This window comes from Mustelus asterias, unplaced genomic scaffold (assembly GCF_964213995.1).
Source record: "Mustelus asterias unplaced genomic scaffold, sMusAst1.hap1.1 HAP1_SCAFFOLD_47, whole genome shotgun sequence".
Classification (NCBI taxonomy): Eukaryota; Metazoa; Chordata; class Chondrichthyes; order Carcharhiniformes; family Triakidae; genus Mustelus; species Mustelus asterias.
Window position 1 is genome coordinate 2,089,289 of NW_027590122.1, and position 25,712 is coordinate 2,115,000.

A 25,712-nucleotide genomic window follows, 5' to 3' on the forward strand; every position below is an offset into this window, starting at 1 on the left:
CTCCAGAAGGAGAAATGTTCATTCTGTCTGCGGGCAAAGATTTCAAACATCAGTGTGACTGAAAAAGCACCTACACACACACACACACCTGTGAGTTTCGAATGTGCTGAATGTGGAAAGTGGTTTAACAAGTCTGAAAAATAATCACATCATTCTCAGTGAGTAGTGACCCGACACATATTCTGTGTAAACGAGGCTTCAACTCATCATCCAACCTGGAGTCACACGAGGACACCCGCTCCACAGAGAAACCATTGAAATGTGGGGACTGTGGGAGGGGATTCAATTACCCGTCCGAATTGGATATTCATCGTCGTGTTCACACTGGAGAGAGGCCGTTCACCTGCTCTGAGTGTGGGAGGGGATGTCATGCTTTATCAAGCCTCCTGATTCACCGGCAAGTTCACTCCGATCAGAGACTGTTTCAGTGTTCTGATTGTGAGAAAAGCTTTAAAAGCACAAAGGACCTCCTGAGACACCAGCGCACTCACATGGCGGTGAGACCGTTCACCTGCTCAGTGTGTGGGAAGGGATTCACTCAGTCATCCCACCTTCTGACACACCAACTTGTTCACACTGATCAGAGACCATTTCAATGTTCTGACTGTGAGAAGAGATTTAAAAGTAAAAATGATTTACAAGTCCATCAGCGCACTCACACTGGGGAGAAGCCATTCACCTGCTCCGTGTGTGAGAGGAGATTCGGACGTTTATCCCAGCTGCAAACACACCAGCGAGTTCACTCTGATAAGAGACCATTTCAGTGTTCTGACTGTGAGAAGAGCTTTAAAAGTAAACAGGATTTGGTGACACACCAGCGAGTTCACACTGGGGAGAAACCGTTCACCTGCTCGGTGTGTGGGATGGGTTTCACCCATTCATCCCACTGTCTGAGACACCAGCGAGTTCACACCGGGGAGAAGCCATTCATTTGCTGTGTGTGTGTGGGAAGGGATTCACTGATTCACCCCAGCTCCTGATACACGAGCGAATTCACACTGGGGAGAAACCCTTCGCTTGCTCCACATGTGGGAAACGATTCACTCAGCCACCCCAGCTCATTGCACATCAACTAGTCCACACTGATCAGAGACCTTTTAAGTGTTCTGACTGTGAGAAAAGCTTTAAAAGCTCTAAGGACCTGCTGAGACACCAGCAAATTCACACTGGAGAGAGATCATTCACCTGCTCCATGTGTGGGAAAAGGTTCACTCAGTCATCCCACCTGCTGAGACACCAGCAGGTTCACACAGGAGAGAGATCGTTCACCTGCTCCGTATGTGGGAAGAGATTTGCTCGGTCAGCCAATCTACTGAGACACCTGCAAGTTCACAAGTCACTGCAGGGGTTGGATTCTGCTGTTGCTGCTCACCCCATGCAGGACTGAATCATGTTCATTTATTTATTTATCTATCTGTTATTGAAGTAATTAATAAGTAATCCCATGCAGGACTGAATCATGTTCATTTATTTATCTATCTATTATTTAAGTAATTAGTAAATAAGTAATCCCATGCAGGACTGAATCATGTTCATTCTGTTATTAAGGAGACTGGGTTGGGACACAGATAATCTCTGTGCAATCAGGCAGAGTCAACATGGTTTTGTGCAAGGGAAATCATGTTAATTGATTTATTGGATTTCTTTGAGGAAGTAACAAGCAATGTGGATAAAGTGGAACCTGTGGATGTGGTGTATTTAGATTTCCAGAAGGCATTTGACAAGGTGCCACATCAAAGTTCACCACACTAAATAAGAATTTGTAGCATAAGGCATAACATATTAGCATCCCATCCACTTTGATTCTTTATATTAGCATGGATAGAGGATTGATGAGCTAATAGGAAACAGGAGGGAGAAATGAGTCATTTTTGGGATGGCAAAATGTAGCCTGTGGAGTGCCACAGGGACCAGTGCTGGGCCCTCAACTATTGACAAACTATTTTCATGATGTGGATGACAGGATCAAAATTTGTTGATAACACAAAGGTAGGTAGGAAAGTGAGATGTGAATGACCATAACAAGCCTGTAAAGTAATATAGATAGGGTCAGTGAGTGGGTAAAAGGTTGGCAGCTGGAACAAGATTTTTGGATAATGTGAACTTGTCCATTTGGACAGGAAGGATGGAAAAGCAGTTGATTATTTAAAGCGAGCGATTGCAGAACTTTGAGGTACAGAGGGATCTGGGTGTCCTGGTACTGTAATCAGGAAACGTTAGTGTGTGGACACAGCAAATGATTAGAAAGGTAAATGAATTGTTGTTTATTGCAGGGATGTTTTGCTATATTTGTTCAGGGTATTGGTGAGAGCACATCTAGAGCACGGTGTACAGTTTTGGTCTCCTTACTTAAGAGAGGACTTGTGTGAGAAGTAGTTCAGAGAAGGTTTACTTGACTGATTCCTGGGATGAGGGAGTTATCATACGAGGAAAAGTTGGACATGTTCGGCCTGTATCTATTGGTGTTTAGAAGAATGAGAGAGGATCTGATTGAAACATATAAAATTCAGAGGGGACTTGACAGAGTGGATGTTGATTGTCGAGAGAGGAGAACTAGAGGCACAGTTTAAAAATAAGGGGTCTCCCATTTAAGACTGGGATGAGGAGAAACCTTTTCTCTCAGAGGGTTGTTACAGTGTGGAATTCTCTTCCACAGAGAGTGGTGGAGGCTGGCTCACTGAATATTCTGAAGTCTGAATTTAATAGATTCTTGATTGACAAGAGAGTCAAAGGGTGTGAGGGGTAAGAAGGAAAGTGGAGTTGAAGCTACAATCACATCAGCCGGGATCCTATTGAATGGTGGAGCAGGCTCGAGGGGCCGAGTGGCCTTCTCCTGCTCCTAATTCACATGTTCACATTGTGATAGTTGGAGTTTGTTTCTGCTGATGTTAATTTCCCAAAAAACTGAGCTGCAGCTTAATCTACAGAATAGAATCAAATAAATCTTGATGATAAACTAATTGACCAGCCAGGGTCTAACTGAATGACAGAGCAGACTGGAAGGGCTGAACAACCTGCTCCAGTTCCTGTGTAGTTTCTCCCCAGGATTCTCCCACTCTCTAACTCTGCTCCAGTGCTGGTTTCTGATGAAGTCTCTTCTCCCCAGGTCTCCCATCACTTTCCATTCATCAGCTGGTGTCTGAGTCCAAGTTTACCAGGAACAGGAGGAGGTCATTTATCCCTCAAGCCTGTTCTCTCATTCACTGAGGTCATGGCTGATCTGTGACCTAACTCCATTTACCCAGATATTGTTTTAATCCTGACTTCCTCAGTCTGTTACAATGAGATTTTTAAAATAACTTTTGTTTACATCAGACCTTCAATGTAGGAGAGTGTCCCAAGGTGAATCTCAGAAACATCAATTGATAAATCAGACAACTGGCACTGAGGGGATGTTAGGAGGCTGACTGAAGACTTGGTGCAGTGTAAAGGGTTAATGTTAAATTTGTAAATATTCTACCCAGTGATGTAAGATCAGGTGATAAGAGTTTGCTGAGAGATGGTTCTATGCTGAGCCTTGTGCTGTACATATTTAGAAGAAGGTGCAATAAAAAGTTATATTAACCAATAGCCTTGCCTCCAGCAGTCTCTGTCAATCGTGGCCAATTTCTGTATCCACTTGATCTAAACCTGTCATAATAGTGTTCACCTCTATCAGATCTTCCCTTAGCCTCCTTCATTCCAGGGAGAATAACTCCAACTTCTCGAACCTGACCTTGGAGTTAAAATCCTTCATTGCTGGAACCATTCTGGTGAACCTCCACACCTTCTCAAGGACCATCCCACCATTCCTAAAGCGTGCTGTCTGGATATGAACACAATATTCCCATTGTGGTTTAAACAGTGCTTCATAAAGCTTCAGCATAACTTCATTGGCTTTTATTACAATGGCTCTATTGGAAACCAATGTATTATGGACCTTTTTAATGTGCAGTCAGTTTGTAACTTTATTTATTTTATATTAATCAGTGTTCACGGGTTGTGGTGTAACGCTCTGTGTCGAGTCTCTCATGGTGGTAACATGGAATATCGAGGGTGATAGAAGAACCCAGACTGAGCATATCTGAAGAACTGCATTGTGGGTTCAATGTGCAAAGCATACTGGTCAATGTAGTCAAGTCGCAGCCTTGCTGGAATTAGCAATGTCTGCAAAATGAATTAAATTGTGCAGGAAACTGGCCTCATACTGTGAGAAAGATGTGTTTGTTTGAGCTAATGAACTTGTCTGTAGCAGCTTGGGGAATGATAACGGTGTCAGAGGTAACACAGTGGAGTCAGGCTGGCTCTATTCCTTCAAGTATAACCGTGTAATAGGCCCAGGACATAAAAACAAGGGAGAAGACAATGCTGTCATTGAAATCAAATTCAATGGGCTAAAAACAGGCATTACAACTTATTTTTTATTCGTTTACAGAGGTCAAAGCCCACAGAATAATAAAAGGTGGGCCTCACTGGCTAGGTCAGCATTTATTGCCCATTTCTAAATTGCCTTGAGAAGGTGGTGTTGAGCTGCCTTCTAGAACCACAGCAATCCCTGTGATGTAGGTACACCCACACTTGTTTGGGAGGAAGCTCCAGGATTCTGGTCCAGTGACAGCAAAGGAACAGCGATATATTTTGAAGTCAAGATGGTGAGTGTTACGATCCCAGTTGATGTTATAATTGGACAGGATGATTCCAGGATGGAACACTGGCTCAAAAGACCGCAACTTTTACTTTTTGTAGAAAACATAAAGGAACAGAATCACAGGACTGCCAATTAGCTTTTAATAAAATATTTATTAAACACGAAGAGTTTGACGATAACAAAATACTCCTTGACTCACACTTACCTTCACAAATGTATCCAGATTTCAAGGATAACATAGATTTAAAATTCCTTATGCTATAATGTTCTCAGTAAACACATGGTTCCTTTAAACCCACAGGTTAGCTGTGATCAGACAACCCCCACTCTGAAACCAAGTGGCAGGTGCAACTCAATCGATCCTCTGTGGATTTCTCCTCAAATTTCCCCCCCAGATGATTGTCTCGAGTGTTTTCAAACTCCGCTCTCAGAAAGACACGTGTTAATATCTCCTTCCAAACCAAGTTTCTCTCCATTGCTTTCAACAAAGATCCACTTCCAGGTCTTCCAATTATCCTTTCAAACAAGCCTTTCTCTCCACTCTTTTAGCAAGAAGCTGCCTCTAGGTTTTTAACTCTCAGAATTCCTTTGCCTTGAATTGCAACATGCTTCCAAAATTCTGCATAAACTCAGATCATCAGTCCGTAACAGAATACAATTGCTTCAAAATCTGGATTTAAGGACATCAAACCTTCCCACTATTCAGATATGCGGCTTGTCTGTCACCAACCTCATCAGTTCTTTTCTTCCCAGGTCTGAGTTTAACTTCCATGAATAGTATCCTGTTCAAAAGACAATGCTGTTCCTTTTTTTCTTCAATATTCCTGGAGCTTCTTTTCCATTCCCGGGTTTCTCAAACTAACTGTCCTTTAGTTCCTCTGGAGCTTGCTTTCGCACACATTACTCCATTGTATGGCTTTCCTGCTTCTAGTAGAGCTGAGAGCTTCTCACTCTCTCGTTTCCTCACCCCAACTGCTATAGAACAAAGAACAAAGAAAATTACAGCACAGGAACAGGCCCTTCAGCCCTCCAAGCCTGCACCGGCCATGCTGCCCGACTGAACTAAAACCCCCTACCCTTCCAGGGACCATATCCCTCTATTCCCATCCTATTCATGTATTTGTCAAGACGCCCCTTAAAAGTCACGACCAAAGACTATAAATTCAACTAATACTACACTCAAAAACCTTCTCACCCTAAAGGTGCCCCTGGTTGCTATGCAACAATGCATTACTTCTCCAACTTCACGTTTATTTTTCACGTCATAAACTCTCTCAGCACAACAGGAATACAATTTCAATTGAAACCTATCCCCCACACATGCAAACACCTTTGTTCAACATTAATCCAACCAAAGTTCTCCTCTTCCTACACAGAAACACTAAATCAAACTTACTTAAATCTATACTTTATTTCTAATATTTAACAATAGAAACATAGATCACTTAAAACTATCTCTGTTTTCCTGACATGAGTGACTTAGAGAGGAACTTCCAGGTGGTGATATTCTCATGTATCTGCTGCTCTTGTCCTTCTAGATGGTAATGTTTCTGGGTCTGTAAGATGCTGCCTAAGGAGTCTTGGTGAGTTCCTGCAGTGCATTTTGTAGATGGTACACACTGTTGCTACTGTCCGTCGGTGGTAGAGGGAGTGAATGTTTGTGGTTAGTGTGTTGATCAAGTGGGGCTGCTTTGTCCTGGATGGTTTTGAGCTTCTTGAGTGTTGTTGGGAGCTGCACTCATTCAGGCAAGTGGAGAGTATTCCATCACATTCCTGACTTGTGTCATGTAGATGGTGGACGGGCTTTGGGTGGGGGAGTCAGAAGGTGAGTTACTCTCCTCAGGGCTGCCAGTCTCTGACCTGCTCTGGTAGCCACAGTATCTATGGGTTTCTGGTCAATGTAACCCCCCAGGATGTTGATAGTGGAAGGGGGATTCAGTGATGGTAATGCCCTTGAATCTCAAGGGGTGATGGTTAGATCTTCTCCTGTTAGAGATGGTCATTGCCTCGGACTTATGTGGCATGAATGTTACTTGCCATTTGTCAGCCCAAGCCTGGATATTGTTGTATTTGGACATGGACTGCTTCAGTATCTGAGGAATCACAAATGGTGCTGAACATTGTGTATTCATTGGCGGACATCCCCACTTCTGACCTTATGACGGAGGGAAGGTTATTGATGAAGCAGCTGAAGATGGTTGGGCCTCGGACACTACCCTGAGAGATCCCTGCATTGATGTCCTGGAGCTGAGATGACTGACCCTCCACAACCACAACCATCTTCCTAATTGCCAGGTATAAGTCCAACCAGCAGAGAGTTTGCCCCTTGATATCCATTGATTCCAGTTTTGCTTGGGGTCCATGATATGGTGGCACAGTGGTTAGACCAGTTGGCTCACAGCCCCAGGGACCCAGGTTTTATTCCGGCCTTGGGTGGCTGTGTCGAGTTGGCACATTCATCAGCTTTTTTTTTGTGGATAATTTCAGTGGAAATGTGCTCTCCCAAACTCAAAGAGCATCAGTCCACTGAAAACAAAGTTGTGAGACCGGCCAGTCCAGCAGAAAGAAACCCTCCAACCCTCCCACTTCACCAATTGTCAAAATGAACATAGTTCAGTCCTGGATGTGATTAACAGCAGCAATAACAGCAGAATCCAACCACTGTCATCACTTGTGAACTTACTGGTGTCTCAGCAGGTGGGATGACTGAGTGAATCCCTTTGTGAATCCTTGTGAACTCGCTGGTGTGTCAGCAGGTGGGATGACTGCATGAATCCCTTTCCACACTCAGAGCAGATAAACGGCCTCTCTCTGGTGTGAACTTGCTGGTGACTCTGCAGATAAGATGAAAGAGCGAATCCTTTCCCACACTCAGAGCAGGTGAATGGTCTCTCCCTGGTGTGAACACGTCGGTGTGCCTGCAGGTTAGCTGAACGAGTGAATCCCTTCCCACACTCAGAGCAGGTGAACGGCCTCTCCCCGGTGTGAACTTGCTGGTGATTCTGCAGGTCGGATAACTGAATGAATCCCCTGCCACACTCGGAACAGGTGAATGGCCTCTCCCTGGTGTGAACCTCCTGGTGTGACACTAGGTGGGATGATTGAATAAAACGCCTCCCACACTCGGAGCAGACGAATGGCCTCTCCCTGCTGTGAACTCCCTGGTGTGACATTAGGTGTGACGATTGGATAAAACGTTTCCCACATTCGGGGCAGCTGAATGGCCTCTCCCTTGTGTGTGTTCCTTTGTGTGTCACTAGATGTGATAACTGAATAAAACGCTTCCCACACTCGGAGCAGGGGAACAGCCTCTCCCTCCTGTGGACTTCCTGGTGAGTCACTAGGTGTGATAATTGAATAAAACACTTCCCGCACTCAGAGCAGTTGAAAGGCCTCTCCTTAGTGTGGGCTCGCTGGTGTATCTGCAGGTGAGATGACTGAGTGAAACCCTTTCCACAGTCGGAGCAGGTGAATGGTCGCTCTCCGGTGTGGATTTGTTGGTGATTCAAAAGTTCAGATGAATGATTGAATTGCTTCCCACACTCAGAGCAGTTGAACGGTTTTTCCCCAGTGTGAACTTGCTGGTGTGTCAGCAGGTGGGATAACTGAGTGAATCCCTTCCCACACTCAGAGCAGGTGTACGGCCTCTCCCTACTGTGAACTGCTTGGTGATTCCACAGGTCGGCTGCCTGGAGAAAACCCTTCCCACACTCAGAGCAGATGAAGGGCCTCTCCCCAGTGTGGCTGCATTGATGAATCTTCAGGGCAGATGGGGAGCAGTCTCCTTCCCCACACTTGGAGCAGGGGAACAGTCTCTCCCCAGTGCGAATATGTTGATGAGTTTGCAGTGCAGACGGGATATGGAATTCCTTACCACAATCCTCATCTTTCCCCGGTTTCTCCATGGTGTGGATGTCCTTGTGTCTTTCCAGGTTTAACAATCAGTTAAATCCTCATCCACACATAGAGCATGTGCACTGTCTGTCCCCGCTGTAAATGATGTGATATTTTTGCAGTCTGTGTAACTGGTCTTTTGACAGTCAGTGTACTGGACACTCTCACTCAGCTCTGTGTTTCTTGGTGCCTTTCCAGTCACACTGATGTGACAGAAAAAACAGATAAATATTTCTTCTTCTAGATTCAAAGTCTGATGATATTCAGGTTCTGATCATTTGAGTGACTCTATTAAGCCTTAACATGTTTTGAGATTGCTGGCAGCAAATCTTCCCCTTATAACTTCCTGTAAAATGAGTTTACAAAAGTCATCACTGTCAGTATCAAACAGAAATTCAGAATAGACAATTCTAGTTTCTGTGGAACATTTCTTCCTTTCTCGTTCCTCTCGATCTGTACATCTCCATCCCACACCCTACTACATCTCCATCCCACACCCTATCCCTGTCTCCTCACTCTGCTGTATGTATAATACACCCTTCCAATTCTCCTGAAGGTGTTGATTCATGCTGATCAACAAATCCATACTCACTGCTTCTTCTCCAGCACTGAGATATCTTCATGCAGGCTGCCAGTCTAAATACCTAAATATACTTAGTGAAGTAAAATGTATGTAACATAGGGGACCAGTTTAATAAATAGAAGTACAGCAAGGCTATGAGATAGAACATTATTTCAACAGTGAACATTCTTGAATATCAATTGTTTGGCTATGAGGGCGGTGCATTTTGATACATTCAATATTTCAAAATGAAATTAGATGGGCAGTCAAAATAGACTGGCAGGGGAACAGGGATACAGACGGGATGAGGAGCATATCAGCCATGATTGAATGGTGGAGCGGACTCAATGGGCCAAATAGCCTAATTATGCTCCTCTATCTTATGAACTTATGGGGGAATGGGACTGACTAGTTGGCTCTGCAGAGAGTTAGCATGGACTTGAGTTGCTGAATGGACTCCTTGTGTGATACAATAACCCGATTACTGAAAATAAACTACTTAGTTACAGTATTAACAAAACTAAAAATAATAAAAAATGAACTTTATTACTGGATCATGCATAATATATCTAATTTGTACCATATTACAAGACTGCACACATCTCTGTCCTATATTAATTTACTGCCCCTTAAATTTCAGCTATTTCCTCGGGAAATCACCCCTTTAAATTGTGAACATTAGGAAAGAGACCATCCTCTTAACCAGACAAATAAATGTGCCAAGTTGAGGAAGCAAAGGATGGCAATGTCTTTAAGAAGGAGAGAGATACCTGGGCCAACCTTTCCAGAGTCTGCAGCCTCCCTGAATTCACTTCCTTTCCCTTCAGTTGCTGCAAGTCCCCAATTTAACCCCAGAATGAGAAAAAGAAGGAGAGAAGAAAACAAAGTGTTTTACTCACATGTAGGAAGAGGTTTCAGTCTGTCTGAAATCCAATCTGCATTGTCACAAAGCCCGCACTCTGATTGGCTGGAGGACCAGTGTCCTTCCGGTCCTCCAATTCTTCCCATTGGTCAATACCCCTCATGAAGACAGTGGTGCAGCGGAAGTGAGTGGGAGACACTTTGACCCCGGTCGCTCTCAGTTGTTGGCCAATGGGAAACGCTATCCTCCGCACATGCGCAGCACTTCTCTGGGTTCATCATGCGCAGTCCCACCCGGCGAATAGAGCGATTTCCTCAGCGCGGGGGATTGTGGGAGCCGCGGCCGCCATTACTCGGCCGGAGCCCAGTCTCCAAACACCTGGGACTGCGATGGATGGGATGGGGAGGAGGCGAAGTGACCCCATCCAGATATGATGTACATCTGGGTAGTCACTGGAATTGATAGCGAAGCCGCCTTAGCAAAATTCAGGTGTAAAGATTTAGACACCTGGGTGACATATTGGGGAGTGGAATAGCTCAATGTGAAACTGAACCCCAGAGTCAGCAGCGTCCTTGGGGGAGAACTGGGGAAAAATAAGGAGGATGGTCAAAAGAATTAGGCTTACAATTGATAGGGAGGAGGCAGATGTTTAAAGTTTGAAATTTGATTAGATTTGATTTATTATTGTCACATGTATTAGTAGACAGTGAGAAGTTTGTTTCTTGTACGTTTTACTGACAAAGAGAAGGAAAGAGGAGGGTGCAGAATGTAGTATTACAGTCATAGCTAGGATATAGAGAAAGATCAAATTAATGTGAGGTAGTTCCATTCAAAAGTTTGATGGCCTCAGGGAAGAAGCTGTTCTCGATTTGGTTATACATGTTCTCAGACCTTTATATCTTTTTCCCGATGGAAGAAGGTGGAAGAAAGAATGTCCAGGGTGCGTGGGGTCCTTGATTACGCTGGCTGCTTTTCTAAGACAGTGGGAAATGTAGACATAGTCAATGGATAGGAGGCTGGTTTGCATGATGGATTTGGTCTTTCATGACCCTTTGTAGTTTCTTGTGGTCTTGGACAGAGCAGGAGCAATATCAAGTTGTGATACAACCAGAAAGAATGCTTTCCAGAAAGGGAGGAGAAGGTTATGTGACAACCAGAATATCAGTTTCAAATTTCTATCCTGTGCTTACATTCATTGCTTTGATAGATGTTTTTATTTACAAGGGATTAGAATGGAAGGATTTTCAGTCAGAAATATCTTGGTTCATTTGGACACGACTATCATCAGTGATCAAATGTCAGGGGAACAATGATGCCCTGTTCAAAAAGATTTCAATCATCAGTGCGAATGGAAAAGTTGAGTGATGCACATTCCCAAGAGAGAGAGAGATTTCCAGGGAAAGAGACATAAGAATATATGAACGAATGAACTAGGAGTAGGCTACTCAGTCCCTCCAACCTGCTCCACAATTCAATAAGATCATGGCAGATCTGATTTTAGCCTCAACCCCACAGTCCTGGCTACTCCTAATAACTTTTCAGTCCCTCATAAATCAAGATTCTATTTGACTGTGCTTTTAACTTATTCAAAGACAATGCTTCCACTGTCTTTTGAGGAAGAGTTCCAGAGACTCACAGCCCTCTTAGAGAAAACATTAGTAATCTTGGTCATAGATGAGCAAACTCTTATTTGTAAACATATGCTCCACCCCTGCCAGGTCTAGATTCTCCATTAAAAGAAAACATTCTCTCCACATCCACCCTGTCAAGACCCTCAGGTTTTGATCTAATCACCTCTTACTCTTCTAAACTCTAGTGGATACAAGCTGACCTGTCCAACATTTCCTCATCAGACAACCTGTCTATTCCTGGTATTAGTCTAGAAAACCTTCTCAAAACTGCTTCCAACACATTTACATCTTTCCTTAAGTAGGGAGACCAATACTGTGCACAACACTCCAGATGTGGTCTCACCAATTGTGTGTACAACTGGAGCATAACCTCCCTACTTTTGTAATCACTTCCCCTCACTATGAACAATAACATTCTATGAGCTTTCCTAATTACTTGCTGTTCCTGTATACTGGCCTTTTGGGATCCAAGGTGATCAAAAAGTTGCTGACACCTGAATCTAGCCTGTGAAACAAGTGTGTTCTGTTAGCGTGGTTGGGTACCTGAGAGATTGTTTGGAAGCTTGAATGCACATGGAGATCGAGGCCAGACGAATACAGAAAGAAGTTGAAATCCTGGCGGTGGATCCTTGGTGAAGGCATCCAATAGAAAGAATTGTATAGGAGAAGATTCCAAAGTGTCATCTTCGAGAGTGTGGGATTGGAAATGCTCGTGTGGAAGACAGAATTTCAGTGAGATCAGTTGGCTCACAGTTTGACAACCATCTGGGGAAATGATGAGAAATCCAGAGAAGTTGTATTCGGTGACATCTGTCACTTGGTTTCAGAGTGTGGGGTGTCTGGCCACATTTCACCGATTGGTTTGCATGGACTGTGAACTTACTGAGAATATTTGAGTGTAAGATAAAGTTTGTAACTTGTGTAATGGTAGAAATCTGTTTATATCTGTCAAGGTATTGCTGGGGTGAAGGAGAGTTAATTCTACTTAATGTTTTCTTGTTTAATAAAAGTTTACCAAAAATCTCTGTCTGCTCATCCAGCTATCTAAACAAAATAATAGTGAGGATCTATCAAGCCATCTTCCATCCTGGAATCTGACATTGCCAGTAGTAACATCAGCTGATACAATAAGGTACTTTCACCTCTATGAGGCAGTTCAGCTCTTTTCTCCATGTTTGAACCAAGGCTGTAATGAGGTCAGGAACTCAGTGACCCTTGCAGAACCCAAACTGACCATCAGTGAGTAGTTTCTTCTGAAGCAAGTGCCACTTAACAGCAGATATCCCCTTTCATCACTTTACTGATGATCAAGGGAGGTTGAATGCACCAATAATTGGCCGGGTAGCATTTGTCCTGCTTTTTGTATGCAGGGTGTACCTGATCAATTTTCCTCACTGCTGGGTAATCAGTAATTTATAAAGATTCAGGATAACTCCCTGCTTTGCACTCCATACCTCCATTCATAAACTGAGGACCCCATTAGCTTTTTTAAAAAAACAGCTTTGTCAACTTGCCTTGTCACAATCAATGAATTTTGATAAAATGCTCTCTCAGAGTTGGTGCAGACTCGATGGGCCAAATGGCCTCCTTCTGCACTGCATGGACTCTATGATAGAACTGGGCATTGCCAGTGTGCATGTGAAAACAAACACGGTGCTTTTGAATGATATAACATAGTGGCAGCATGTAGATGAGAGATAGGAGGGGCCATGGATAGATCCCAGAGGGACTCCGAGTTCAGGGACTTGGGAGAGAAAAGTGATATGAGATGGAGCGGTTGTTGGCGAGAACGGTGTGGTCACAGATTGATTTTTTAGGATGGGTGATGGTGGTGAATTTGAAGGGAGGAGGGACAGAATTAAAAGAGATTGAGAGCTGCAAACAGTATCAGCTAACATGGGAAAGGTGGGTGCTCGGTGGTTTAGTGGGAATAGGGTCAATACAACAGAAGACAGTATGTGCTCTGAGAGGGCATAAGTGAGATATAGGATAGAAACTGGAGAAACCTGGGGTTAGGACTTGGATGAGGAACTTTCTATAAAGTCTGGCTCAATGGGCTAATGGAAGGAAGGGAAGCAGCAGAGGTAGTTGATCAATTTGTCTCAATCTGAGTGACAAAGAAGCTCCATGAGCTCCTCACACTTGTTACTGGAGGTGAGGATGGAAGGAGACAGGGGAGAGGGAGAGCCCTTCCAAAGAAATTAACATGAATGAGAAATTAAAAAGATTTACCGCACTGTGTGCTTCAGACAAAACTGATTTATTTTCCTTTGATCAACAATATTAACTGTAACAGGCCTGGAGTTTATTCACATGAACAGAAACAGACTCCACTGAAGATGGTTGTCGTGGATGAGATTAACAGGAAAATCCAATCAATGTAGTTACTTGTGAACTCGTTGGTGTTTCAGCAAGTGAGATTTCTGAATGAATCCCTTCCCACACTTGGAGCAGGTGAATGGTTTCTCCCCATGTGAGTGCGCTGGTGGACAGTGAGGGGTGATGATTGTCTGAACCCAGTCCCGCAGTGAGAGCACCTGAATGGTCTCTCATCATTGTGAAGATGTTGGTGGGACATCAGTTCCTCAGAACCTTTATAGCACTTCCCACAGTCCGGACATTTGAAAAGTCTGTCTTTAGTGTGAACCCGCTGATGTCTCAGATGGGTGGATGACTGCATAAAGTCCTTCCCACACTCAGAGCAAGTGAATGGCCTCTCCCCAGTGTCAATACACTGGTGTCCAGTGAGTTGAGATGATTGCCTGAACCCAGTCCCATAGTGAGAGCACCTGAACAGTCTCTCTTCAGTGTGAACACTTTGAGGGGACGTAAGTTCCCAGGAACCTTTATAGCACTTCCCACATTCCGGGTATTTATAAGGTCTCTCGTCAATGTGAACTCGCTGGTGTCTCAGCAAGGTGGATAAATGGGTGAATCCTCTCCCACATTCAGAACAGGTGAATGGTCTCTCCCCAGTATGAACTCGCTGGTGTTTCAGCCAGTTGGATGAATCACACACGGAGCAGGTGAACAGCTTCTCTCCAGTGTGAACTCGCTGGTGCGTCAGCAAGTTTGATGACCGAGTGAATCCCTTCCCACATATAAAGCAGGTGAATGCGTCACTGAGTTTCCAGCTCAGACGGGTAACCAAATGCCTCCTCACAGTCCCCACATTTCCACAGTTTCTCACCAGTGTGAATACGCTTGTGTCTCGACAGGCCAGAAGATTGGCTGAAGCCTCGTCCACACACAGAACACATGTACGATTTCCCACCAGTATGAACAGGGATTTTTTTCTTTCCATGTTCAAAATTTGATGATATTCAGTTCCAATAATTTGGGCAACTTTGTCAGATCCCGATATGATGTTTGGTTTCCGGTTTCCCTGTTGCAAAACCACCCCTTCTAAGACCCTGTCAAGTGAATTTAAAACAGAAAAAAAAGTGAGAGAATCCACAAAACACAAAGGCAGGTTGTGAAATTGAGCTGAATAAATATGGCAATTTTTGGGGCTGGCACAAGGAAAAAGTGAGCATGGAAACTGCTGGATTGTTAAAAACCCAACTGGCTCATTAATAACCTTCAGGGAAGGGAAGCTGACCCCCATCTGAGCCGAGACAAGATTATGATCTCTATGAGGGGAGAAGAGGGAGAGAGGATTGGAAGCAGAAGAAGAGAAAGAGAGTGATTTTCTATTTGTACAAATCAACCAGGATTTTAACAGAAGTGTGTCAAACACTTACCCCTAACATCTCCCCTGTACCTACCCCCCAGCACCCTAAACTGGTGTCCTCTTGTAGCAGACATTTCCACCCTGGGAAAAAGCCTCTGAGAGTCCACCCGATCTATGCCTCTCAACATCTTATACACCTCTATAGGTCTCCTCTCATCCTTCGTCTCTCCAAAGAGAAAAGACCAAGCTCCCTCAGCCTATCCTCATAAGGCATGCCACTCAATCCAGGCAACATCCTTGTAAATCTCCTCTGCACCCTTTCAATCTGTTCCACATCCATCCTATAGTGAGGCGACCAGAACTGAGCATAGTACTCCATGTGGGGTCTGACGAGGGTCTAATATAGCTGCAGCATTATCCCCGGACTCCTAAACTCAATCCCTCGATTGATAAAGGCCAGCACACCATACGCCTTCTTAACTACCTCCTCCACCTGCGGGGCCGCTTTCAGAGTCCCATGGACCCGGACCCCAAGGTCCTTCTGATCCTCTACAGTACTAAGAGTCTTTCCCTTTATATTGTACTCCTGCATCCCATTTGACCTGCCAAAATGGACCACTACGCATTTATCTGGGTTGAAGTCCATCTGCCACTTGTCCGCCCAGTCTTGCATCCTATCTATGTCCCTCTGTAACTTCTGACATCCCTCCAGACTATCCACAACCCCACCAACCTTCGTGTTGTCGGCAAACTTACCAACCCATCCCTCCGCTTCCTCATCCAGGTCATTTATGAAAATGACAAACAGCAAGGGTCCCAGAACAGATCCCTGGGGCACACCACTGGTGACCGACCTCCATTTAGAAAAAGACCCATCTATACCCACTCTCTGCCTCCTTTGGGCAAGCAATTTCTGGATCCACTGGGCAGCTGCCCCTTGGATCCCATGCCCTCTCACTTTTTCTAGAAGCCTTGCATGGGGGACCTTATCGAACGCCTTGCTAATATCTATATAAACCACATCTACCGCCTTCCCTTCGTCAATGTGTTTAGTCACATTTTCGAAGAACTCCACCAGCTCGTAAGGCATGATCTGCCCTTGACAAAGCCATGCTGAGTATTCTTGAGCATACTAAACCTCCCTAAATGCTCATATATCCTGTCCCTCAGGATCTTCTCCATCAGTTTACCAACCACTGAGGTTAGACTCACCGGTCGGTAATTTCCTGGGCTATCCCTATTCCCCTTCTTGAAAATAGGAACCACATCCGCAATCCTCCAATCCTCCGGCACCTCTCCCGTCTCCATCGACGACGCAAAAATCGTCAGGGACTCTGCAATCTCTTCCCTCGCCTCCCACAGTAACCTGGGGTACATCCCATCCGGATCCGGCGACTTATCTATCTTGATGGCATTCAAAGATTCCAGCACAACCTCTTTCTTAAAGTCCACATACTCAATCCTTTCAGTCCACCACAAGCCCGCAGTACATCCACCCAGGTCCTTCTCCTCTGTGAAAACCGAGGCAAAATACTCATTGAGCACCTCTGCCATTTCTACTGGTTCCATACACCGAGCTGTGTGTGTTTGGTGCCTCAAAAAAATACAATCTCATCTCCCTCCTCGCCCTCTTTACCAATTACCTTCGAAGGTGAGAATGAGCCTGCCAACCCCTTTCACCCGCTTTCTCTAAAATACATAAACTTAGTCATGAAAAGCCCAGCTAAATAAAATGTTATTCCTGAGAGTTTATTCATGAAGCAGAACATGGTTAAAAACACAAAATTATTTCAGATCAAAGCCAAGGGTAAAAAGGTGTGAACAATGTTTCTCTTCAGCTCCTCTGTAATCTGTTCCCATGGTCCCTTGCTTTGGACACAGGGACACTGAACCCTGGGGGTCATATCACCATGTCCCAGTCACCCCTCCCATGCCCCAATTAGTTAAAGGCCTTTTCCAGTCAGTTCCCCAGCACCTTTTGCCTCACTCTTAGTGTGACACCCAGGTTCCCAACTGGGACTCAGGCCCTGTTATTCTCAGCTAAATTCAGCCCTCAGCTCTGTCGCCCGGCTGTCATTGACACAAGAAGCAAGACGGGCAGAAAGGTTCCCGAAGCTCAAATGGAAACTTGAAACTTGTGGCTCCAAACAAACACTTCAACATTTGTCAGTCAGATACATGTTATTTAGACTGGGGTTTTATTATTAAACTTTGTGACTGCAGATAAAGGGAGGGGGCTTTAAATGGGTAAACGCTAAGAAAATTGCAGAGCGATGGGATTAATCGGATAGCTGGCATAAGCACAATGGATCAAATGACCTCCTGCTTTTGGCACAGTGGTTAGCACTGCTGCCTCACACTGCCAGTTCAATTCTGGCCTTTGGTGACTGTGTGGAGTTTGTATGTTATGCTCCTGTCTGCATTGGTTTCCTCTGGGACCAGTTAGACCCCAACTTGAGTCGTGAGTCCATTTCTGATCACCACACTTTAGGAAGTGAGGGCCCTTGAGAAGGTGCAGAGGAGATTTACCAGAATAATACCAGGGATGAGGGGTTTTAACAACAATGTTAGGCTGGAGAAACTGGGGTTGTTCTCCTTGGAACAAAGTAGATTGAGGGGAGATTTGATGAAGGTGTACACATTTATAACAGATTTTAGAAGATAGATAAAGAAAAGCTGTTCTCATCAGCTTCGGACACAGTTTTAAGATTTTGAGCAAGATCTACAGAGGAGGTTGGAGGAAAAAACATTTACACAGTGAGTGGTAATGATCTGGAACTCAATATCCAGGTCCTGTTGAACAGTGACTCAGTCAGATTTTGATGTGAGATCTAGTTTGAGTTACTGCCTGCAACTTCTTTTCCAATACACTACAAAATAAATTTACAAAATCCATCACAGTCATGTCCAGGTCTGAAATTTGGAAGAGACAAACATTTTTCTTGGTTTGATAGATTCGATAGAGGTGTAGAAATTTATGACAGGTTTAGATCAGATAGAAAGAAAAGCTGTTGCCATTGGCTGGTTGTACAAGGATGAGGTGGCACAGATTTAAGGTTTGGCGAAGAGATGCAGAGGGGATGTAAGGAAGAACATTTTAAAACAGACCCTGATAATGAACTGAAACTCGCTGAATATGAGGGGGTGGAAGCAGAGGCTGAACGATATCAAAAGGAAATTGGATGGACGCTTGAGGGGAATAAATCTGCAGATTATGGCACTAGAACAGGGCAATGGGACGGAATGTTTTTTCTACAGAGTTGGCCTGGACTCAATAGGCCAAATGGCCTGTCCCTATTACTGTGTGATCTAAAGAGAATAATTTCAGCTACTCCAGCCTCTCCAACTAACTGAAGTCCCTCATTCCTGGTTTCCTTCCCGTAAATCCCCTCTGCACCCTCTCTGAGAACTTCACATCTTTCCTAAAGTGTAGGGCCCATAGATAGGGTTCCATTCCAGAGGGATAGAATTTAAAAGCAGGAAGATTATGTTCAACTTGTTTAAAACCAGGGTTACACAACACTGGGAACTCTGCCAAATTAGTGATCTCCATTTAGGACATGGATGCACTGGGTACAGATTCAATGGAACTGAGACAAACATATTTAGTTTGGATCTAGCTGTAGTGGTAAGAAAAGCATTATTTACTATCCAGGATAAAATTAATGAATTTGTCAGTTTTTGTGAATCATTTCAGTGGAAATGTGCTCTCCCAGGCTCAAAGAGCATCAGCCCACTGGAAGCAAAGTTGTGAGATCGGCCAGTCCAGCAGAAAGAAACCCTCCAACCCTCCCACTTCACCAACTGTCAGAATGAACATGGTTCAGTCCTGGATGTGATTAACAGCAGCAATAACAACAGAATCCAACTTATGAACTCGCTGGTGCATTAGCAGGCTAGATGACTGGGTGAATCGCTTCCCACACACAGAGCAGGCGAATGGTCTCTCCCCGGTGTGAACTCGCTGGTGTGTTATTAGCTGGGATAACTGAGTGAATCCCTTCCCACACTCAGTGCATGTGAACGGCCTCTCTCCAGAGTGAACTCGTTGGTGTGTCAGCAAGTTGGATGACTGAGTGAATCCCTTCCCACACACAGAGCAGGGGAATGGCCTCTCCCCAGTGTGAACTCGCTGGTGTATCAGCAAGTTGTAGGAATTAATGAATCCCTTCCCACAAGCAGGGCAGGTTAATGGCCTCTCGCCAGTATGAATCCGCTGGTGTCTCAGCAGGTTATAGGAATTAGTGAATCCTTTCCCACAGTCAGAACAGGTGAACGGCTCTCCCCCGTGTGAATTCGCTGGTGCGTAAGCAGGTTGGATGAATCACTGAATCCTTTCCCACAGTCAGAGCAGGTGAACGGTCTCTCCCCAGAGTGAATTCGCTGGTGTGTCTGCAGGTTGGACAACCGAGTGAATCCCTTCCCACACTGAGAGCAGGTGAATGGCCTCTCCCCAGTGTGAACTCGCTGGTGTGCCCGAAGGTTGGCTGATTGACTGAATCCCTTCCCACACTCAGAGCAGGTGAATGGCCTCTCCCCAGTGTGAACATACTGGTGTGCCAATAAGGCCGATGAATCACAGAATCGCTTTCCACACACAAAGCAGATGAACGGCCTTTCCCCAGTGTGAACTCGCTGATGTGTCAGGAGGGCCGATGAGTGAGTGAATCCCTTCCCACATTTGGAGCAGGTGAATGGGCGCTCCCCAGTGTGGCTGCGTCGATGTTTCTCGAGTGCAGACGGGGATTGGAATCTCTTCCCACAGTCCCCACATTTCCATGGTTTTTCCATGGCGCTGGTGTCCTTGTGTCTCTCCAGGTTGGATGGTCAGTTGAAGCCTCATCCACACACAGAACACCTGTACAGTCTCTGCACGCTGTGAACGGTCTAATATGTTTGTGGAGCTGTATAGCGAGTTAAAGCTTTCTCCAGTCAGTGCACCGGAACACTCTCACTTGGGTGTGTGTACATCTCGGTGCTTTTCCAATCACATTGAAGTTTGAAGCAGACAGAACAACCAATATTTCTGCTTTTAGATTCAATGTCCGATGATATTCAGGTCAAGTGAATTGCAGATTCTGTCAGATCTTGAGTTGAGGCAAATCCTCGCCTTCTAATATTCTGGAGAAGGAGTTTACAAAGATCATTAGTATCAGTAAAGGATAGACATTCAGAACAGACAATTCGAGTTTCCATGGAACATTCTTTCCTCTCTCATTCCCCAAAATCTGTAAATCTCCATTCCACACACACTCCCTCCATTCTCACTTTGCTGTACCTAATATACACGCTCCCAGATCCATGCTCATTGTTTGCTGTCCTGGAGGCAGAGATCATAAGAAATGGGAGTAAAAAGGAGGCCATTTACTCCATCAAGCTTGCTCTGCAATTCAGTGAGACCATGGCTGACCTGATCTGGCTTTAACTGCACTTTCCTGCCAGTTACCCATTCCTCTTGACTTCCCTGTTGGTCAAAAATCTGTCCAACTCAGCCTTGAATACATTCAATGACCCAGCCTTCGCTGCTCTCTGTGGAACAGAATTCCAAAGACTAACAACCCTCTGAGAGAAGAAACTCCTCCTCATCTCCATCTATTCAAACTGTTCTCGATTTCCTCATGAGAGAAAACATCCACCTCGCAGCTCCTACCAAACCCCCTCAAAATCCTATTTGTTTCAATAATGTCACTACTTTTTCTTTTAAACTCCACTGAGCTAAGGTTCAACATGCTCTGCATTTCCTCATAAGACAACCCTTCATCCCAGGAATCAGCCTCGTGAACTTTCTATGAACTGCTTCCAATGCTTGTATATCATTCTGAAGGAAGAAGCCCAAAACTGTACAGAATACGCAAGGTGTGGTCTTAACAATCCCTTGTACAGCTGTAGCAAGACTTCCTGGAAAGTTGCTTTTGCCTGGAGTGAACCAGACCCCGAGTCGGGATATATGGATCTTCTAGTCAGCATAAGTGAGCCACATTGTGAGTCTGATTAATAATCTTAAATTGGGCCTGGTCCACAACACCTCTTGACTGATCAGTGATGACACTGTTTGATCTCATTCAATAAGATCATGGCTGATCTAATATAATCCCCAACTCCACTTTTCCACCTTGCCCCATAAACCTTGATTCCCTCACTGAGAAACAATACACAAGCTCTTTGTGTCGACAAGGCTTGAACAGATTGTTTAACCGAGAGAGACACAAGGACACGGGCACCATGGAAAAGACTCATTTATGTCAGCTCTTGTTTCCTATCTGCTCACCAGTTTTCTATCCATCTCAAGACATTACCAGCAATCCCATGTGCTTTAACTTTACAAAATAGTCTGTTATGTGAGACCTTGTCGAAAGCCTTCTTAAAGTCTAAATAAACCACATCCACTGGTTCTCCTCGGTCAACTCTACTACTTACATCCTTACAAAATTCCAATAGATTCGTCAAGCATGATTTCCCTTTTGTAAATCCATGCTGTCTTTGTCTGATTATACCACTGCCTTCCAAATGCCGAGTTGTGAAATCCTTGATAATAGACACCTGCAACTTCCCCAGTACCGATGTTAGGCTCACTGGTCTCTCGTTCCCTGTTTTCTCTCTCCCTCCCTTTTTGAATAGTGGGCTTACATTAGCTACCCTCCAATCTGCAGGAACTATTCCAGTGTCCAAAGAATTTTGGAAAATAACCACCAATGTATCTACTATTTCCAGGGTCACTTCCTTAAGTACTCTGGGATGAAGATTATCTGGACCTGGAGATTTATCCACCTTCAATCCCATCAATTTCCCCAAAACCATTTCTCGACTGATGCTGATTTCCTTCAGCCCCTGACTAAAACATGTTTCTCTCAGCACATCTGGTCCATTATTCACGTCTTCCTTTGTGAAGACTGAAGCAAAGTACAAATTTAATTCGTCGGCCATTTCTTTATTCCCCGTTATGAATTCTCCCATTTCTAACATTCGTTTTTGTCAATCTTTTTCTCTTTATCGACAGAAACTTTTACAGTCAGTTTTTCTATTCCTTGCTAGCTTACTTTCATACTCCATTTTTCCCTTTTTAATCAATCCCTTGGTTCCCCCTTTGCTGAATTTTAAACTGCTCCCAATCCTCGGGCCTATTGCTTTTTCTTGCCAATTTGAATGCTTCTTCCTTGAATCTGATACTATCTCTAATTTCCCTTGTAAGCCATGGCTTGGCCACAATTCTCTTACCACTTTTGCATCAAACAGGAATAAACAACTTCTGGAGTATGTACATGGCCCATGGACTCCTCTCGGCTGCAAACATTAGCTGCAGCCTGGGAGTGGGTGAAGCTGTTTAAAACCTGTTGCTCAGATTTCTGTGCATTCCGGTCACTAGGACCCGGTTGGGAGCAGAAAATGCCTAAGCCCCACCCACTCACTGTTGCGTCACCAAGACACCAGCGCATTCGCTCCGCTCCTTGCTGAATCAAGATGGCGGCTGTTAACCTGAGCCTCGTCCCGGGAAAAAGACCTGAAGCTGCAAACACGGGACCTGCGGATTACTATTAGAGGTTTGAGACCTTCAGCAGATATTTAGAAACCCTCTCCGTCCATCTGCCGGTTCCAATCCTCCCTCCATGTATCCGCATCCTTACCGGTTGCTGATGAGACAGAGGAATGTCGCTCCCCATTGCCATCATCCACGCTACGCATGCGCCACACACTGCCGAACTGCGCATGCACAACCCTCCCGTGCTGTGGATAGGGGACATTCCCCACCGCGAGGAATGATGGGTAAAGCGCACGCCATCGAAACTCCTCATTTGTGAACAGTGAGCTTTTTTTGCTGCGATGTGAAAATTAGGGATAGAGGTGCAGTCAATAAAATTAGGAATCAAATTATACTGTAATCTAAGTACTCAAGGCATTCATTATCCACCAGAAAGTAGGGGAATGGAAATTCTCAACCGAAGTATCTGAAATTGATACATAATGAGGGGGAAATCGATCCTTATCTTTAATGAACATCAACACGCAAAAATGGAACTTAATGACTTTTAAACAGCTCGCCCTCTTGACATAGAAGTGTCATAATGGGAAATGTGTATGATGGATAGAGCTGTTTCTGGGGCACAGGGGATTGTGGGATCCACGGCCCCGTTAAACAGCAGCTATTGGTATGTGTTTTATTAGAGAAGCGTCAGTGACTGCAAACATTAACTCTGTTTCTGTCTCCATAGATGCTGTCTAACCTGATGAGTATTTCCAACATTTTCTCTTTTCATTTCAGATTTCCAGCAGCTGCAGTGTTTTGATTTTGTTTATTTGAAGGCATTGCTCATGGAACTGAATCTAGAACCAAACGGACCATTTAAAGCTGTGTTTCAAGTAAGGAAAAAGTAGTTCTGTTGGGGATTTTCATTAAATTTACATTTAGAAAATTTTCAAATTAATAATTGGAACATGGACATTACTAGAATTACCAGCAATTGGCTAAACCTCCTTTGACAGCAGCTTCCAAAACTACAAACCTCTTCTCCAACATGGATAAGGGCATTTTGTCCATGGAAATCCCACTACCTGCATTTACTCTTCAAAATCACACACTATTCTGACTTGGTAGTTTACTGCTCTGCCTTCACAATCACTCGGCCAAAATCCTAAAACTTATTTCTGTGCAACAATAGTACAGTGGCACAGGGTGGCACAGTGGTCAGCACTGCTGTTTCACAGCACCAGGGACCCGGGTTCAATTCCAGCTTTGGGTGACTGTGTGGAGTTTGCAAGTTCTCCTTGTGACTGCATGAGTTTCCTTTAGGTGCTCCGGTTTCCTCCCACACCTCAAAGGTGTGCAGGTTCGGCGGATTGGCCAGGCTAAATTGCCCCTTAAATGCAGGAGGTTACAGGTTACCTCAGGATTACAAGTTGTTTTGAGATTGAAAGCGACATTTTGAGGTGATAGTTTTCCTGCATCCTTTGAGTTGGTGAAGGTTGTGATTTGGCAGGTTCTGTCAAAGTTCTTGTCCAGTTGTAGATGTATAAAGTCCTTACCGTTCATTCCCTCCCTGTTTCATCTCTATCTTTCTCCTCCCATTAAGGTTGAATTCTTGTGTAGATCTGGACTGGGTGGCAGGTTTCCTGAATTGAAGGACATTTGCAAACCATTTGAGTTTTTAATCACAATCCAGCAGCTTTCGTGGTCACTTTTTCCTTGTGCCGGCTCCACAAATTACCGGATTCATTCAGCTCAATTTCACAACCTACCTTTGTGTTTATCACTGTTTTTTTCTCCTTTTTGAATTAATTTTACAGCATATTAGAAGAGGATGATTTGTAGGTGGGAAACTCAGATCAAACATCACATCAGGATCTGACAGACACTCAACTCATCAGGGCCTGAACATCATCGACTTTTGAACATGGAATCAAAAAGCACCGTTCACAATGGGGAGAAGGTGTTTACATGTTCTGTGTGTGGACGAGGTTTCAGTCGCTCATCAAACCTGTCAAAACACAAGTGCTGTCCCACTGGGGAGAAACCGTGGAAATGTGGAGACTGTGGGAAGGGATTTGATTACCCATCTGAGTTACATATTCATCACTGGGGAGAGGCCATTCACTTGCTCTGTGTGTCAGAAAGGATTCACTAACTCATCCCACCTTCTAAGACACCGGCATGTTCACACTGGGGAGAGACCATTCACCTGCTCCGTCTGTGGGAAAGACTTCACAAACTCATCCCACCTCCTGTCACACCATCGAATCCACAGTGAGGAGAGACCTTTCCAATGTTCTGACTGTGAGAAAAACTATAAAAGGAAAAATGATCTGTTGAACCATAAACGCACTCACACTGGGGAGAGACTGTTCCCCTGCTCCGTGTGTGGGAAGGGATTCACCCGTTCATTCAACCTACTGACACACCAACTTGTTCATACTGATAAGAGGCTGTTTAAATGTTCTGACTGTGAGAAGTACTTTAAAAGCCAGACGGATCTGCTGATGCACCAACTCACTCACACCAGGGAGAGACCCTTCACCTGCTTTTTCTGTGGGAAAGGCTTCACTTGGGTGTCCAACCTACTTAATCACCAAAGGAGTCACACTGGGGAGAGGCTGTTCACCTGCTCAGTGTGTGGGAAGGGATTCACTCAGTCGTCCACCCTGCTGACACACCAGCGAGTTCACACAGGGGAGAGGCCATTTCCTTGCTCGGTGTGTGGAAAGAGATTCAGTCGTTCATCCACACTGCTGAGGCACCAGCGAGTTCACAAGTAACGGAAGGGATTGGATTTAGAATCTGCTGTTAATCACATCCAGGACTGAACCATGTTCATTCTGACAGTTGGAGTTTGTTGCTGCTGATATTAATAAGCATGAAAGCTGGTGTGTGCAGTGATGTTGTATGTAAATAATGATTAAATCAGCTTTGATTCAAACACAGTGTTTTGGATTTCTCCAATAATAAGAGGAGAATGATTGATCTCCTGTTTTTG

The 25,712-nt window shown here is 44.5% G+C and overlaps 3 protein-coding genes and 1 pseudogene across 3 annotated transcripts; 2 read left to right on the forward strand and 2 right to left on the reverse strand.

Moving 5' to 3' along the window:
* Positions 1–428: 428 nt before the first annotated feature.
* On the forward strand, positions 429–1,387 carry LOC144483180 (uncharacterized). Its single transcript, XM_078201974.1, has 2 exons — positions 429–914; positions 953–1,387. The coding sequence occupies exons 1-2, from the start codon at positions 492–494 to the stop codon at positions 1,385–1,387; spliced, it is 858 nt and encodes a 285-aa protein (XP_078058100.1). The 5' UTR covers positions 429–491.
* Positions 1,388–7,317: 5,930 nt separating this feature from the next.
* On the reverse strand, positions 7,318–8,532 carry LOC144483181 (uncharacterized). The gene has a single exon (XM_078201975.1). The coding sequence runs from the start codon at positions 8,530–8,532 to the stop codon at positions 7,318–7,320; it is 1,215 nt and encodes a 404-aa protein (XP_078058101.1).
* Positions 8,533–10,293: 1,761 nt separating this feature from the next.
* LOC144483183 (uncharacterized) lies at positions 10,294–20,040 on the reverse strand. Its single transcript, XM_078201976.1, is given in 5 exon segments — positions 10,294–10,528; positions 12,013–12,081; positions 14,114–14,338; positions 19,119–19,530; positions 19,533–20,040. Coding segments are annotated over 5 exon segments (1,449 nt in total).
* Positions 20,041–24,605: 4,565 nt separating this feature from the next.
* On the forward strand, positions 24,606–25,494 carry LOC144483184 (uncharacterized; annotated as a pseudogene).
* The last annotated feature ends 218 nt before the right edge of the window (positions 25,495–25,712 follow it).